At 36.6% G+C, this 16,035-nt stretch overlaps 1 protein-coding gene across 1 annotated transcript in view; it reads right to left on the minus strand.

The window, feature by feature from the left end:
* Positions 1–2,312: 2,312 nt before the first annotated feature.
* The window catches only part of LOC119692030, a 136,158-nt gene continuing 122,435 nt past the window's right edge, over positions 2,313–16,035 (minus strand). The window contains exons 5-8 of the mRNA XM_038111086.2: positions 6,715–6,848; positions 4,449–4,564; positions 3,354–3,457; positions 2,313–2,589 (exon numbers count right to left, since the gene is read on the minus strand). Of these exons, the coding sequence (XP_037967014.1) occupies positions 2,492–2,589; positions 3,354–3,457; positions 4,449–4,564; positions 6,715–6,848 (452 nt within the window). The 3' untranslated portion in view covers positions 2,313–2,491. The remainder of the gene's footprint in view (positions 2,590–3,353; positions 3,458–4,448; positions 4,565–6,714; positions 6,849–16,035) is intronic.

The raw sequence follows: 16,035 nt of genomic DNA on the forward strand, positions 1-16,035 counted from the left end.
GTATCTCCGTTGATCTCTGTTTGAGGGCCTGAATAGGATCTTTGTCTTCAATGATCCAATTTAAGTCACTGCCTTAATATTTATTGCTTTCATTTGAAAACAAAGAGACAGAGTTACGATTTAATTCAGAATATAATAATAGAATAAACTTGCTCTATTATTTTAAATTCCTCAAGCTTTGGTACTAAAACTTTCTAAGATACTAGCAAATTTTAATTATTAGCGAGGTGTTATTGTGCAAATTGAGCGTAATTGCTTTAGCTAGCTCTCGTGTTCATAAAAATTAAGCATGAAAATCTAAGTAAATAATCATATTTCTTTAAATAATGCAGAAAAAGATGTTCCATTTTAGACATTAATTTGCACCACGTGGCTCTCTTAAGTGGTATACTAAGGTGAAAGGGAGTGACTCAAGACGTCATTTTTAACATCTTTTGAAAATTTGGGAATAAAGTTTTTAGTAACCCCCAGAACTTTCTAGGTCACGTGAATTTTTACTATGGTTTTTCTAGTAGTAGAAAAGTGTCCCAGAATGACCTCCTGAGTCACTCCCTTTCAGCTTCATATACCACTTTTGCAACACTATTTCTCATTTTCTCGATAACTACACGAGGTATAAGAGAAAACAGGAAAAACTACGTTAATACGTAAGCTCCGTAAACAATCGATGAATTATTATCACTCACTAGCAGCATCCTATTTCTATTCACCAGGCGGTATAAAAGAAAAATAATTTTCACCTGCGTTTATTATTGCCAGCCTGAATTATTCAAAAGGCTGAATACAACTGGCACTGGCCGTGATTTGTACCAGCCGTGTTTTTTGCTCTTCTTTTTTTGAATTTAGAATCGAGCAATTTATGTTTCGTTTTTCTAATGGCCAGTTGTATGATAAATTGTTCGATCCATGATTAAAAGAACGTAACAAAAAAACTGTTGTGTTAATTGTAGATTTTTCTGTAAGCCATCTTTAATAATTTGTAACGTATTGGGTATATTTATTTCAACAAAAGGTTTTCCTGTGAAAATGGAATCTGGAATAAAAAGTAACTCTGCTATTTTGTTGCATTTAGCCGTATTTGGTTTTTATTACTTTTCTGCGTCAGAAATTTTCGATAGATACAATATTCAGCCTAAAGGCGCTTGTAAAATGAAACATATATCACAGTAATTTAACAGTTTTATTTGTTATGTCACCATCCACCGTAAGATTTTCAACTATGTTAAATCTAAAATCACTTTTATTATATGCACAGCAAGTTTTTTTTTAAGATAAAGGTAACAATGTTATATTTACAGAGAAAACAATATATTCTTTCTGGGGAGTGTTAGAATTGTACATCCTGTATATTTTCATTTGTGAGAATATTAAATTTAACCGATAAATATAATTATGCAGTTATCTAGGTATGTAACAGCGATTTCATAGTTTGGTATGTACCTAGCTATCTGTATATTTTGACAGTAAGTAAATGATGATTTGATGACTGGCAAAACAAAACTTTTTTTTAACATTCTACATAGTCTTATGTAATTAAATTGCTATAAAAAATTAAAATTAAGGAACAAATATATATTTCATGAAAGTTAACATAATTTAATTTACAGGGTTACTTTATAACAACAGTTTCTAATAAATAAATTGGATTTTTACTATTATAGAAGAGTATTGAAAAGTTTATCCTTTACATTCCACAATTTAGTTAAGTAGGTTAATTAATTACGTTAATGAAATATTTACAAACAACTTCATTTATTTATTTTTTCTATATAATACACCGCGCTTATATTACGTACCTAAATATTTCAGTCTATTTAATAATAATAATGGTATTTAACACAAAAATGTAGTTAAAACAAATCAAATGAATTTTTTTAAAGCTGTAAACTAACGGATTTATTTAAATTTGTAGGCAGTGTGCAGAGAAAATGATCACCAAAAATAATCATAATTCAAAACAATTCATGAATTTTAAATGGATGGAACAATTTTTATTATAAATGTAAATTCCGTTACTAAAAGATCTTTTAGAACACTGATTATTACATTGTTGTACTAGAATAGGTTAGTATCCATAGTATGAAAATAAAACTTATATTTAAGTACTTAGTCCGTAATTAAGAGACAGAAAATTAGGAGACATGTATTTTTACTTAAATTATTAAAAAACACTAAGATAAAGTAAGGCATGCATTAATATTTAATTTCGGTGTGGGTCAATGACGTCAGACCTCGCTAGATTATGTAGCAAGGCGTCACACAGAATTTTTGTTTTATATTTTTTATGCCTTAATAAATACGTGTCTCTTATTTATTGTTCTTTAAAAACCAATCAATAAAATTTAATTGGGTAAGCTAGCCAATTTTTCTATAAAAAAAACTAACAGATATACCTATATTCTATAACATAGTTATTAAAAACGCAACAGTATATAAATTACCACTTTTCAGATGACCTAAGTACAATAAGTTTAATTTCAATAGACTACAGCTATCTTATAGATGTTTCATACGTATTTATTACCATATTTAAAACTATTTGAAGTAAGACTATAATTATTGTTGACAGACGAGTCTCGTTAGCTGCACCTGTGAAATGAAAAAACATGTAAGTACACAATAAAATTATTACTTAGGTCATCTGGGAAAAAGACATGTCTCACGTGTCTAAGTTAATTTAAAAAATCGACTACAAAATCATTTCAAAGTAAAAAATTATTTAATTTTGAAACCAGGTGTAAATAATAATGTGAATAATTTTATTATGTGACGTCTAGAAAGCAGTGGCGAACAGACGAAAAAGAAGAAGCGGCGATTGGTATGTTTCGTAAAGAAGTTGGCGAAATAATCGAAAAATATTAAGAGTGGCTTGCACAACAAAGTTAATCAAAATTTTATCTATGACCTCTTGCTCTGTCATTATACTGTCAGAGCAAGAGACAAAATATTTTAATTTTGATTAACTTTGTTATGCAAGTTAAGATTAGTTTTATTTTCATTTGGTAAACCGACTTAAATTCCTGAAGCCCGAGTTTCCCCATACTCTGCTACATCATAACAAGGGATTGGCTGTTGACTTTTGACACATCTGTCAAGAATTTAATATGGAGTTGACGTAGAATTTATGACATTACAATGTAACACGGGTGTTAATGATCTAACAGACTATGGACTATAACATAAATATTCTTCCACCCAAAGGTAGTCTTCGCTAATCGCTTTTAGTGATAAGATCGCCTTTTTTGTACCTATGTGTTTGTATATAAGCTTTGTATAATCTATTCTTGTGTACAAATACGAGTATTCTATCTATCTATCTATTCTATATATGGTGAAACTAGGTATAAAGGTACCTGTAAAGCTTCTGCCGAGTGCGGACGCGGGGTTGGCGCTCCTCTCTCTGAGCACCAGCACGTTGCTCGACTCCTTCCACACGTCGAATATTGTCGCCTCACATCTGTGGGAAAACAATTATCTTCATTAGGAATAACATAAGTTGAGATTTGAGTGCTACAAAACTCTGTTCTCAGCATTACTCATCTGTAGGACTCAGTGTAGGGTCATCGGTCCAGTGAGTTGGAGGGATACCACGCTACGCTTGCCTGTCCTTGGCCTTCTTTATTAGAGTTTTCCCGCCTACTTACTAACTATAACCGATTCGTTCAATTTTATCAATGTCACTGTAAACAACTTGTTCCCGTTGTAACTAACACTAGTAAAAAAGCTATTGTAACTCTGATCATCAATTGCTTCACTTTGTAACTTTTATATTTAGAACGAAGGAAAAGACATTTAATTTTTTAAGGTAATTCAATAATATCTGTTCCGTATTTTTGTACCATGCATACTGTCGTATTTATAGAGAATTTTGATTTTAGCAATACAACCGAGTGAAAGAGTATCCATTTCCTGGACCAAGTACGAAAATAACCTTCGAAAAATATTCATATTGCTTCAACATATAAAGTGAGCGTGGTATCGGAATATACGAAATACGATGTGCTTTCCGGGCTGAGGTGACGTGATAAGCCCCGAGGACAATATGATTTTTACAATCCCGACGGAAATTTGAGGATTTATACGGTTACAAGTGGCAAGAGTGGTAGTGTCAAAATACAGCAGATAGAGTGAAGAATTTGTGACTACCATAATAATAATACCTACCTATGTAACCCATCAAAAAAACAATAACTTTGTTTGTCATACAATATTACGGACAGCAATATTTATGTGTGCTTGTAAAATAAAAATAATATAATGGTGTAGAACAATACATGCGCGAGTCCTACTCACAGTTGGCTGGTTGTTTTACTAAATTTACAAAAACCATGGAGTCACATTTCACTCTAACACAACTCAAAAACGCTCTGCTTATGCACATATCCGCAACCTGACACACTTTTCTGCTCAGAGAGACCATCAATCAAATGTGAACCTTATCGACTCACCGTATCATAAGCGTGGGAACTGGCGACAACGCCGCAGCCTCAAGTTCCAAAGTGGCTTGACTCGACGCATACCCATTGCTGAAGTTCAGTACATGGTTGGCAGTAAAGCCTGGCACCTGCGACAAATAATGTGTTAATATGTAAGTGGATCTGTAAGCGACTGATAAATTGTGGTGTTATAAATTACATGTGTGTCTGACTGTCTGCGCACTTGCGTATTGTAGTTATGTACACTCACGAGTGCTCACAAGCAATGAAAAAGTTCCAGTGACATTATGGTACGGCCTTGAGAGGTGGAAGTTTTTAATTGCTCGCCAGTGGGCATGCAGCCATTTCCGAACTAAATTTAAATGTTGGATAAAATACATAATTATAATACACGGACGAGCAATAAAAAAGGTTAAGGGACATAATATTGTGGAAAGTAAATGGCAGGTGGAACTTTTTCATTGCACATCAGTGTATTTGTATTTCATGTAAGTATGTATTTCAAAGCATATTTTGACAAGACTTTGGTGTTCACATTTGAGGAAAACCGTTCGAAGATATCCCTAATATGCAATACGTATGTCTATTACGATAGATTATTTGCTCTCTAATAGATAAATAATTTCATAGGGAAACAGGAAAACTGTAAGGATGTTTATTTTCCGAGAGAAGCTAAACTCTGATAGATAGTTATTTACACACACTATGTACATATTATTATATGTATAACAAAAACAAACAATCACGCCCTTTACGGGTAGGCAGTAAATAATATTATGGCACCCATTTTTCTAACCCTACCTATAGGTCGCTGTTCTATTCTATTCTATTCTATTCTCTGTGGGGGTGTCAGTAGTACCTACACCTGGCTCTCTCGAATGGAACCTTTGTGCATATCCCCAAGGTCTAAACTGCCTTCCTAAGCTTGGACCATTTCCCACCACGCTGGTCCACTGCGGGTTGGTGGGTTCACATATCTAGATGTGCTAAATCTAGATATGCAGGTTTCCTCACGATGTTTTCCTTCACCGTAAGAGCGATGGTATACATTGTACTTAAATGCAGAAAAGAACTCATTGGAACATGTCAGCGCCGGGATTCGAACCCGCATCTCTGGCGTGAGAAGCGGGCGCTTACCCGACTGAGCTACCACCGCTCTTACATATTTACTCTACGTGTTACGGCTCAAAGGATTCATTCCCTCAGATTCTTTAATTTGAAAATAAAAGCCCGAAGATATTTTTTCATATCCAGAAATGGAAAACGACTTCTACAGATTGTTGATGATTGTAAATGCTCAACGTAAATGGTTATAGATAATGAATGGTATTTTGACTGATTCTGTGGTCTAATGGTAGATTAAACAACATCCAAACCAAATTATAGGTACATAGAAGTCTGATCATCTGATGTAAGAAAGGTGAAATTATGCTAACGGATGAACTTGACTATAAAGCTATCGGTGTTGACCCCCTATCCACCTTTTTGGGATTCAACATGTATTGAATTTGACGCTTCATAATTACTTCGTTAATGTTATTTCATTTTGACTTCGCGATAGGCCCCCGCGTCTAGCTCTCTCCAGTCGTACCTATCATCCCATGAATGATGAAACATCTCTGTTTACGAGCTCCATAATCTACTCCCGCGCAGACGCCTGCTCCTTGACATTGGCTGCCGTGCTCAAAACTTAACCTAAGGTTGTTTGTCCACCGCACGCCATCCACGTCACGTCACGAGAACGGGATTATTTCAGACCGAGAGAGAGAGAGAGAGAGAGAGAGAGAGAGATATTAGTATGACTTGATGGCGACCTGACAGATATGCGGTGGACATGCGGCTAAGGGTCAATTCACACGTACCACAACCACACCACAGCCACAACCACACCACAACGATGCCGTGTGGTCGGGCGTATATTTTGTATTGAAAATTAATAATCCAATTCACACGCGCCACATTTTGCCGTTGTTATTGACCACCTGTGTAATACGACCACATCGCAACCACATCGACGTATTGTCGCTACCACAACGCAACTGCAAAAAGCCGCTGCGACACTATTCGCACGTAACCACAGCTTGCCCACACTATGTCGCTGCAACGTGGTGTGGTTGTGGTACGTGTGAATTGACACTAAGTAATATTATGTACCGCTACGTCGGCGACGTCACGTCATCTCGTTATCGTGAAGTGACGTTGACGACGTGCGGTGGACAAAACGATGTAACGGGCATTATTAATATTATTATAGAAATTACTTTCACTCGGTACTCACCATTTGCTCATTGACGTACCACGTGATGTTGGCGGCCGGCAGCGAGGGGGGGGAGCTGCAGTTGGCTCGGATGTGGTCTCCGCCGACGTACGACAGTCTGTTTGACGTCACGTTCGGCTTTATGAGCGGTGGCTCTGGGGGGAAAGAGATGGAGTTAGTTTGTTTGTTGCGCGACGAAATGTGAGGCTGATGCAGAGTCCAATGTCTATTGCACTGGGTCAAGATAACTATAACCGAGGTGTTAAAAGGGTGTTTTGTAATAAGCCGGAAGATGAGCCCTTTGGCTTACTATGCCAATGCTATGCTATGACCACCCTGTATAGTAATACTCGTAGGACAAATGAAAGACCAGGCCATAGAAGAATCATCTGACTATATCTCCGAATGCTAAAACATTTTGCATTTTTAATTTGTACTGCGACAGAGTACACTTCAAGACGGTTTTCAACATCTATCTCCATAGAAACTTTGTTGGTCACGTGACTTTTTACTAAGGAGAATGTTTTATTTTTTTCGCGAATTTGAAATTCTGATTTCAGTTTCGGGCTTAGATATACCATGCTGCACATGTAGGTTTCGGCTTAGTATACCCTTTTTGCAACATGTATAGTCAGCAAAAGAATTACATTGGCCACCCAGTGGAAACAGTTTCATCCTGAGACTTATGGGTGGAAGATAATTACCATTTTATCGGTAGTATCATCAATTTATATAAGTTTTATTTTTCAATTCACGTATCACCCATCAGTGAATCATAAAATGAAATTGTTTGCGCTGGGGTGGCCAATGTAATTCTTTTGCTCACTGTACACCACTCAAAAACTATTAGCAAACTGTAATAACAAATTCTCTTTACATTGTTATTAAAAAATAAACCCTATTCCCGTAGTTATGCGACATAAAAGCCATATCTTTAATGCCCAGAAGACAACGCTAATTATTTTCACAGCACATTCCAGAAAGCTTTCGTACATTTTTCACTTTACACCCGACCAAGTTAAGTGTGCATCTTGCTTCCACCCTTTTCTCTATCGAAACCAACGCCGCTTGGCCTGCTCTAGATGTATTTTTAAATTGGTACGGTTGTAAGTAATAGCACATTGCATTTCTGAGTAAATAGTGCACACACAGCATGCGTCCCGTTTTATAAAGATACTTGCTGTATTTTTAGCAGCTTTCCTACCAATAAGTAGCGGTTTGTGTAAGTATTTTTATGGATAGAACACCCTTAACTAAATAGTTATTTATAAATTACTAGCTATTCCTACCTGTTTCGCTTCGCCTTAAAAAGTTTTATAGTGGCAATTCAGCGATAAAAATATGGCCTATATTACTCAGGCTTAGCTTTCTAAGAAATGTTTTTTTTTGTGGAAATTGTCACAGTTTTTTTTGTAATGAGTTACCTACCTACCAAAATTTAAAATAAATGAAATTCTTATAAGAAGAATATAGAAGTTAAAGAACTCCAGTAGATTCTTTACCGTCCAGTAAATTGCAATTTTGCTTGAAAAAAAGTGTGAAAAGGTTTTCACGGAGAGCATGCTTCTGTGTGAATGGGTTCGCATAATTCCCCTGTAATGAGGATAGACGCATAATGTATGAAGGCGTCGTCGCGCTGAAATCTGTCCTGCGTGCCCTAGATCTAGGTCTTACAGAATCTGATGCAAATTTATGAGGAAATGTTTTTTTTTTCATAAATATGTTGAAGGAAGACATTATAACTGTGTCGATAATAATAATGAAATCATACTGTATGTTAGGAACATTACGTGGATTCAAAATAACTTCTGATTACATTGTTTGTTACAAAACTTTGGGTTCCAAGTATTTGATCCAAACATAACCCTATATTATCAAGAAGGATCTCATTCACCAACTATAATTAATAAACTAGCTATGCCGCTTGAGGGTTAATGCGTGCTTATTAGCCAATTACTCATTAATCCTACTCTTGAAAATTATTAGATTATCGCAATTATCTATTAATCATGAGGATATGTAGTAGCTGTTCCGTAATTATGCAATTATTAGGAACGCCATTGAGCTTAGAGTATGTAGTGTTCTTTGGAGTTTGAGTATAATGTATCTAGTTATATGCCATTATTCTTCTTACGATAGTTAGGTAATAACTACCTATCTGCATATAAGAAGCCTCCTCGAATGTTTTATCAACTGTAACGTAACAGCACCAGTAATGGACACCTTAAGGATTTTTCACAAATGATTTGGCTGTAACTCGCTCAATTTTTGAGTTAGAATATTGAAAGTTGGTATGAATCGTAGGAATATCTTGCCGTTTAAGATGAATGTACACTAGCTCGATTTAAACTATTGGTATTTCAGTAAATTGCATATTTGTAAAATATGTCCTAAAACCACAGTAATGGACACCCAAACTCCAGTCATGGACACCCAATGTTGGACAGTGATTTTTTATTGAATAAAAGTATAAAATTTTATTTTATGCTTATATTATTATAATTGTAACGATGATGAGTAATCATAACCGTTTACACAAACAGGCTTGATCGCCAATTACACTAGGGGACCATCAAAGACGGCTAATCATCTGAAAAAAAATAATTACAGAAACACTAAAATTTTCAATTCATAACATTATAAAACCTGTCCTCCTGCATTTTATTCTTCTTCTTGGTAACATAATGTTCCCCCAGTGGGGCAGAGGGCGGAGGGCAAACACAACAGTTTTTTTATCCCAGACTGTTAACATCAGCCAGCTTTGCATCGGACCACGTCATTCGAACTTCCCGCATATCCGTCCGATCGAGCGCCGCCAGGTCTATTTAGGGTTGCCTTGCTTACGCTTGCCCTGCGGATTCCATTCGAGAGCCTGTCTCAGGATTTGGTTGTAGTCTCTACGCAGGGTATGGCTATTCCAACTTCATTTGCGGCGTTTTATCTGTGAACCAACAGGATCTTCATGGCAGCTTTTCCTCAGATCTATGTTAGAGATCATCTCGGGCCAGAAAATCTTCAAGTTTCGCCAGAGACAGCTGTTAATGAAGACCTCCAGCTTCTGTGTGTCTATGCGTCTTTGTGGTCTACCAGGTGTTGCAAGCGTATAACAGTACCGACAGTAATGAAGAGTTGTTTTGACTGTCACATGTATCGCAGACATGCAAATGCACCGTTGACCGTATCAGTACGGGCACCCACATCTACGTCAATGCCACCATCTCCTGCAACAACACTCTCGTCTCAACTTCTTCCGTTCCCACAATCCTCTCGTCATATCATATCATCTGGGTTATCCAGGTCTTGCATTTACACCAGCCAGAAAATGCTTTTAATTCAAGCTTTTCTTTTTTAGAATCTTTTCTCTCACTGCCCTTTTTTCTACCAAAATTTTGCTCTTAATTCCTTCTCCTCCTAAAGCCTCTTCTTTTGAAATTCTCATGGTATTCTTACCAAGCTTCACTGGTCTAGTTGTCACATGATCACTGTGTATTTCTCTATTTCTATTCTCTATGGGGCTGTAAGTACCTGCACCTGGCTCTCTCGAATGAAACCTTTGTGCTTGTGCCCCTAGGTCTAAACTACTCTAAACTGCATTCCTAAGCTTGGACCATTTCCCACCATGCTGGTTCACTGGTGGTTGGTGGGTTCACTTATTTAGATGTCTAACTACTACTATCATATTACTAATTTTATTTCATTCTGCTTCTGTGAGCGTGTTTTTCTACAACCACAACAGGTCACTTGAAGACTTGGATTTTGTTGTGCATCTTAGATCAATACTTGTTCTGGAACACTAAAAATATATGTTAGGGGGAACATGTTTGTGTCTCCATAAGCATGGGTGCAGTGGCCCATCATCCATAATAGCATCTCCCATTTGCTTGGGCGTATATACGTTTTTCATGGACAATATGAAAAATCCAGTGATGGACACCCAATTATGGACACCTGTACAACACTGGTATCCTTCATTTTATTCATGTTTTACAAAAACTACCAATATAATTATGAAATTCTAAAGACAATTAAATAAGAAAACCCAACATTACCTTAAAACATTATTTTCGACACGTGTCCATAACTGGATTAACTGAAAATTTGCAAACCAGTAATGAACACCCCCCTCTGAAATCATTTCCACAAATGTAAGCTGTCCTATTCCTTTGAAAATATGTGCGTAATTCAGTATAGTTTCCATAAAATCAAGCTATTTAAAATAAAATAAAATAAAACGAAATTACCAACAATATTCTACACTTTACCTCCTTGACGATTTCCTTAACAAATCTCTATTTCATTTGTGAACCCCCGTCAAATGATTTTTTTTGCCTCACAATTTTGAATCTAAATGGATGATATAAATAACTTGTTTATATAACAAGGAGGGATGTTGTAACGGGACATAGTCTGTCGGGACTTATACATTGCTTCATTGTCTGAGTTATGTATCTTAATGTATGTATGAAATAGAACATATAGGTATATTATTAAGTATATTACAATAAGGTCGGGCTCATATCGGTCAGGGCCAAGGGAGATTGTTAATGCATTAATTAATTTATTTATTATAGTAATTATATTTATTGATTAACTACATTGACACTATTTCATTTGATATTGATAATTTGGGAAGTTCATCAATTTATTGATCATCCGTATTTGACTTGCAACGCCCTCTATGATTTTCGATGAGAGTACTTGATCACCAAGGCGTGAGGCAGCACTTCGACTTGTATGTGTTTAGGTTAGCGAGTATAGATGCCGCTGAGGGCGCAAACTCGAGGTTGGGTACTAGCAAAATAAGTCAGTATGTGCTGGGAATAGAATGCTTTTTGATTTGGTGATAATGATGACTGTTTCCAATAGCCACTTGTCAAAAAGAAATTAGAGGTCACGGTCATTCTTCGACTATGCAATATATCGTTAAACAATGCAAATCATCACTGAATGCTGGATTATTGTCAACGAAACGGGCTATCATAACGTTCATAACATTATTTCCACCCACTCACCGTATGATAGGTTAAACGCGGAAGTCGGAAGTAAAATGATTTAGACGTATTATTGTTGTTGACTGACGCTGAGTAAGTAGATTGCGGGGAAAATACCTCTTAAGTTCGGTGTTGAAAGTTGTAGGCATAAAATAGTGTTAGTATAATGATTAAGTTAGTTAAATTAGTGTAATAAGCTAGGGGAAAAGGGGTAGTAACTGGCCACTTAAGCACCTTGGCCACTTTACGTGTGTGCTCCATCTAAATGCATGATCTGATTTAGGTGATTTATATATCTAATGATTCACTAGATCCTGTTGATTGTTTTTTTGATCAATTTAATAATCAATAAGAACTATTTATTTAAATATCTTTGTTTAAATGAAAAGTATCACTTTTGTGTAGTAACTGGCCATAAATTTTAGTAACTGGCCCTCTTATTTTGCAGTAACTGGCCACCTAATATAATTAACTTAAATGACAAGTTTTAACCTTATAACTACTGCAAACATTATAAAAAACCTATTACAATTAATGTGTTATGACGTAGTTAATGTGTTAACACTTAATAATGAGAAATATGTAATATTTCTTAACAAATAAACAGTTCATCATCATCATCACGTCCCCACCTGCTGGGGCACGGGTTTCCTTCCAATGAAGGAAGGATTTTCTAACAAAATTTAATATAAAAACAAAATACTTCTACAATTTAATACTCCTTCAATGTAATCAGTGTAACAACGTCACAATTCTCATATTATTATGACAAAAAATAAGTTTCTTATCTATAAATCATCACAAATCTTTATTAACAATCATATTTAATTATTTCATGTTTATATTAAGTCAAATCCTTAAATCTTAGCTTCTTTTTGAACTAATTTTAAGATTGTATAAAATACAACTTGCTACATACAACGCACGGACACTGAGAGAGGACGAGAAGATGGTGTAACACGAGGTAGAGCCGGGCAAAAAAATAAGGACATCTTAGGGCTATCGGAGAGCGGTGGTAGCTCAGTTAGGTAAGCGCCCGCTTCTCTCGCCAGAGATGTGGGTTCGAATCCCGGTGCTGACATGTAGGTACCAATTAGTTCTTTTAACTTAAGTACAATGTATACCATCACTCTTACGGTGAAGGAAAACATCGTGAGGAAACCTGCATGTCTAGATTTTGCACATCTAGATATGTGAACCCACCAATCCGCAGTGGAATGCCAGCATGGTGGGAAATGGTCCAAGCTTAGAAAGACAGTTTAGACCGTGGGTTTATGCACAAAGGTTCCATTCGAGAGAGCCAGGTGCAGGCACTGACACCCCCACACAGAATATAATAGAATAGGGCTATCGGGAATCCTTAGAGAGGGACACGATGACCCTGAAGTCTGGCCACATGCTCTACCATCGGGAGGGTAACCAACTGTCCCAAGATAGCGTAGGATTTCTTGTCAACAAGATCCTTGTCAACAAGTTATTGTAGATCAGTAGTGTTTCGAATCGGGTAGCGTACCTTGTACTTAAACTAACCGAGAGGAATTCCTTGAAGGTCGTACAGGTATATGCACCAACCTCGACACACTCTGTCTGACACAGAAGTCGAAGCAGTATAGTTACGAAGATATCTATCTCTAGGGCTATCAAGTGTACTGCTAAGACCCAATACACCATTGTGATGGGGGACTTCAACGCCGAAGTGGAAGTACAAGAATGCAAAGATTTGAGGGTAGGACCCCATGGCTTTAGTAACAGAAATCGGAGAGGGTAAATTCTTGTTGACTTCCTCGAATGAGACGGACCAGAATGGGCTGTACTTGATGAATTCTTTCTATGAGAAACATCCCCGGAGGAAGTGAACATGGTCAAGCCCCGATGGTGTAGGACGAAAAATGAAATCGACTTTATTATGACTGACAAGCGGCACATATCCAGAGATGCCTCAGTGATTTACACAATATGATTTATACATTTTAAACTGGGAGTGATCACCGACTTCTTGGAGGCACTCTGAATATCAACTTCAAGCTGGAGAGAAGACTGATGAAGCAGGCCCTTCGTCCCACGCTGCACCAAATTGAAGTTGGCATGGCAACACCAGCTTCCAAAGAGAACAACACAGCCGATTCGAATCGCTGCTAACCACTACGGATATTGACGAGGATACAGTCCAAATAGTGAAGGCTGTTTGTGGGCTGGGCCACCATTATCTTGAAGAGATTTAAGCATATATCCTGAAACATAAAAGAGTTCTCAGTAACTGGCCATGTAGTAACTGGCCACTAGAATACCTATGCCAGTTACTACCAAATATTGAACGATTTTTACAAAATTTATACCATAGAAAATGCTATTTAAAACCAAGGTAATAAGCTGTATTTTAAGTTAATTTACTTCCAATTAGCAAATTGGGGTAACTGGCATAGGGGGGCCAGTTACTAAAAATACTATAAAACTGGAACCAGTAACTGGCCAAGTCGAAAAATGCAATAAAAAATCAAGTTAAGGATTAAATCAGTACAAATTATAATTGCTTACCTCAAAATCTATCGTTGTCACTATTCAAAGTCACTCACAGAAGCTGGGGACAAAAAATATCGCCTCTCAAAATAATGTCTTCGCTTAACGTTTTCTTAGCGCACAACCATTGTCAGAAAATTGCGGGTATTTTGAAGACCAATGCTTCAATCGGAATGAGTGTGAACTAAAATGAACGACAACTTACTAGTGGTTAGTGTCAAGCTGTAATAGATGGCGTGCTGTCATCGTATTTCTTATTTTAGGCGAATAAAAAGCCGTGTGGCCAGTTATTGGGGGTGGCCAATTTCACCAATGTTTACCCTATATTAATAAATTTAAAATGTAGAAATTAATTGATGGAAACTGACTGATTGTATTCTAACTTACTTATTATCATTATCTTTGCCACATTTACTGTTAGTGTAAGAAATATTGTCCTCACTGTTATTTTATTCTGTATTATACGGTATGGCCATGATTTTATTCTCTTTTAACATACTTATCTCATTGCAGTGTAGTACCTTATAATATATGTACATAGTTCACTGCTATGCAATATTAATGAACATTAGTCGGCTTAAATTTATTCTCATTTCTAGTCAGGGCAACTTATTCCGAAAAGTGGGTAAATATGCAGTAAACATTAATCTAGTTAAAGCACCATCTGCTACCATCTAGTAACACTCACAAAGACAAATAATTACAATAAACATATTAACCTACTGCTAGCGCTATCTAGTGTCCAGTAGGATAGGAGCATTTTAATAAATCAATTTTGAAATAATAAAACTATGAATAGCGCCATCTGTTGTACACATGTGAAACATTTGTACGAGTCATAGACTATGTAAGCGCCATCAGCGCCCTTGGTGTCGGGTAGCGAAAACTAAACATAATCAATAAATCGAAAATAAGCACATCCCTAGGGGGTAGGTCGTCCCAGGCGACTATAAAAGGACCTCACGCGGCCAGGCTCGTTCAGTTGCGTCGGGACCAATTAAAAGGGTGAAAACTCTGCCGGAATCAAGAAAGAAAAAGTATTATTTTACCTAGTGTGCAAAATCTCTGCTGGATTCAATCCAGAAAATTATTAAAAAGGATGGCTTTGGGTTTAGCTGCTCGAATTAATTTAGGAAGGACATTTTATTTGTTCCTTACACGTAGGGAAAGTCAGTAAAATTTAGCTAGGAGTAACGCGGAAAATTATCTAAACCCAAGTCTTGGTTAGGCTAATAATTTCTTTCCCCTACAGGATATAATTTATTTCCCCTTAATCCCAGGCCCTGCGATAGTTAACTGAGAGATCCTTGGAAACCTAACGGTGACAACGGAATGGGACCTCTCAGTAAACTTGAAAGTTTAGTCGGGGATAAATCTATTCTATTGTACCTAACTATTCTAAATCTGTGTAAAATGCTCTTAATTTTAATCTATTCGTGTTCCACAGGATCTATCTATTGTATTTACTGGCTATTTGGGTTATTGTGTGTCCTAATAATTAATTCCTCCCCACAGGCGTAACTAATAAAATTATATTACAGCTGAAAAGAAGCGAATGGAGGTGGCAGGCACGAGGCCGCAGAGACAGGATTCCGGTGAGTACCCCTAGGCAAATTTACTAGCCACTGTTAGGACGAATTCAAGCCAAGTAGGATTTTGATTGTGAAAAGTGTTAAATTCTGGTTTAGATTGATTTTCTCATATACTCGTAATCAAGTGATTAGGTAAATGGGTTGGGAGAGTCCATTTTCAAATGATGCGATACTTTATATGGTCATGGAGCTGTGTTGTTCGACTCAACCAGTGCCTTCTCACCAATAATATGTAAACAAGC

Source organism: Plutella xylostella, chromosome 28, assembly GCF_932276165.1.
Source record: "Plutella xylostella chromosome 28, ilPluXylo3.1, whole genome shotgun sequence".
Taxonomy (NCBI): Eukaryota; Metazoa; Arthropoda; class Insecta; order Lepidoptera; family Plutellidae; genus Plutella; species Plutella xylostella.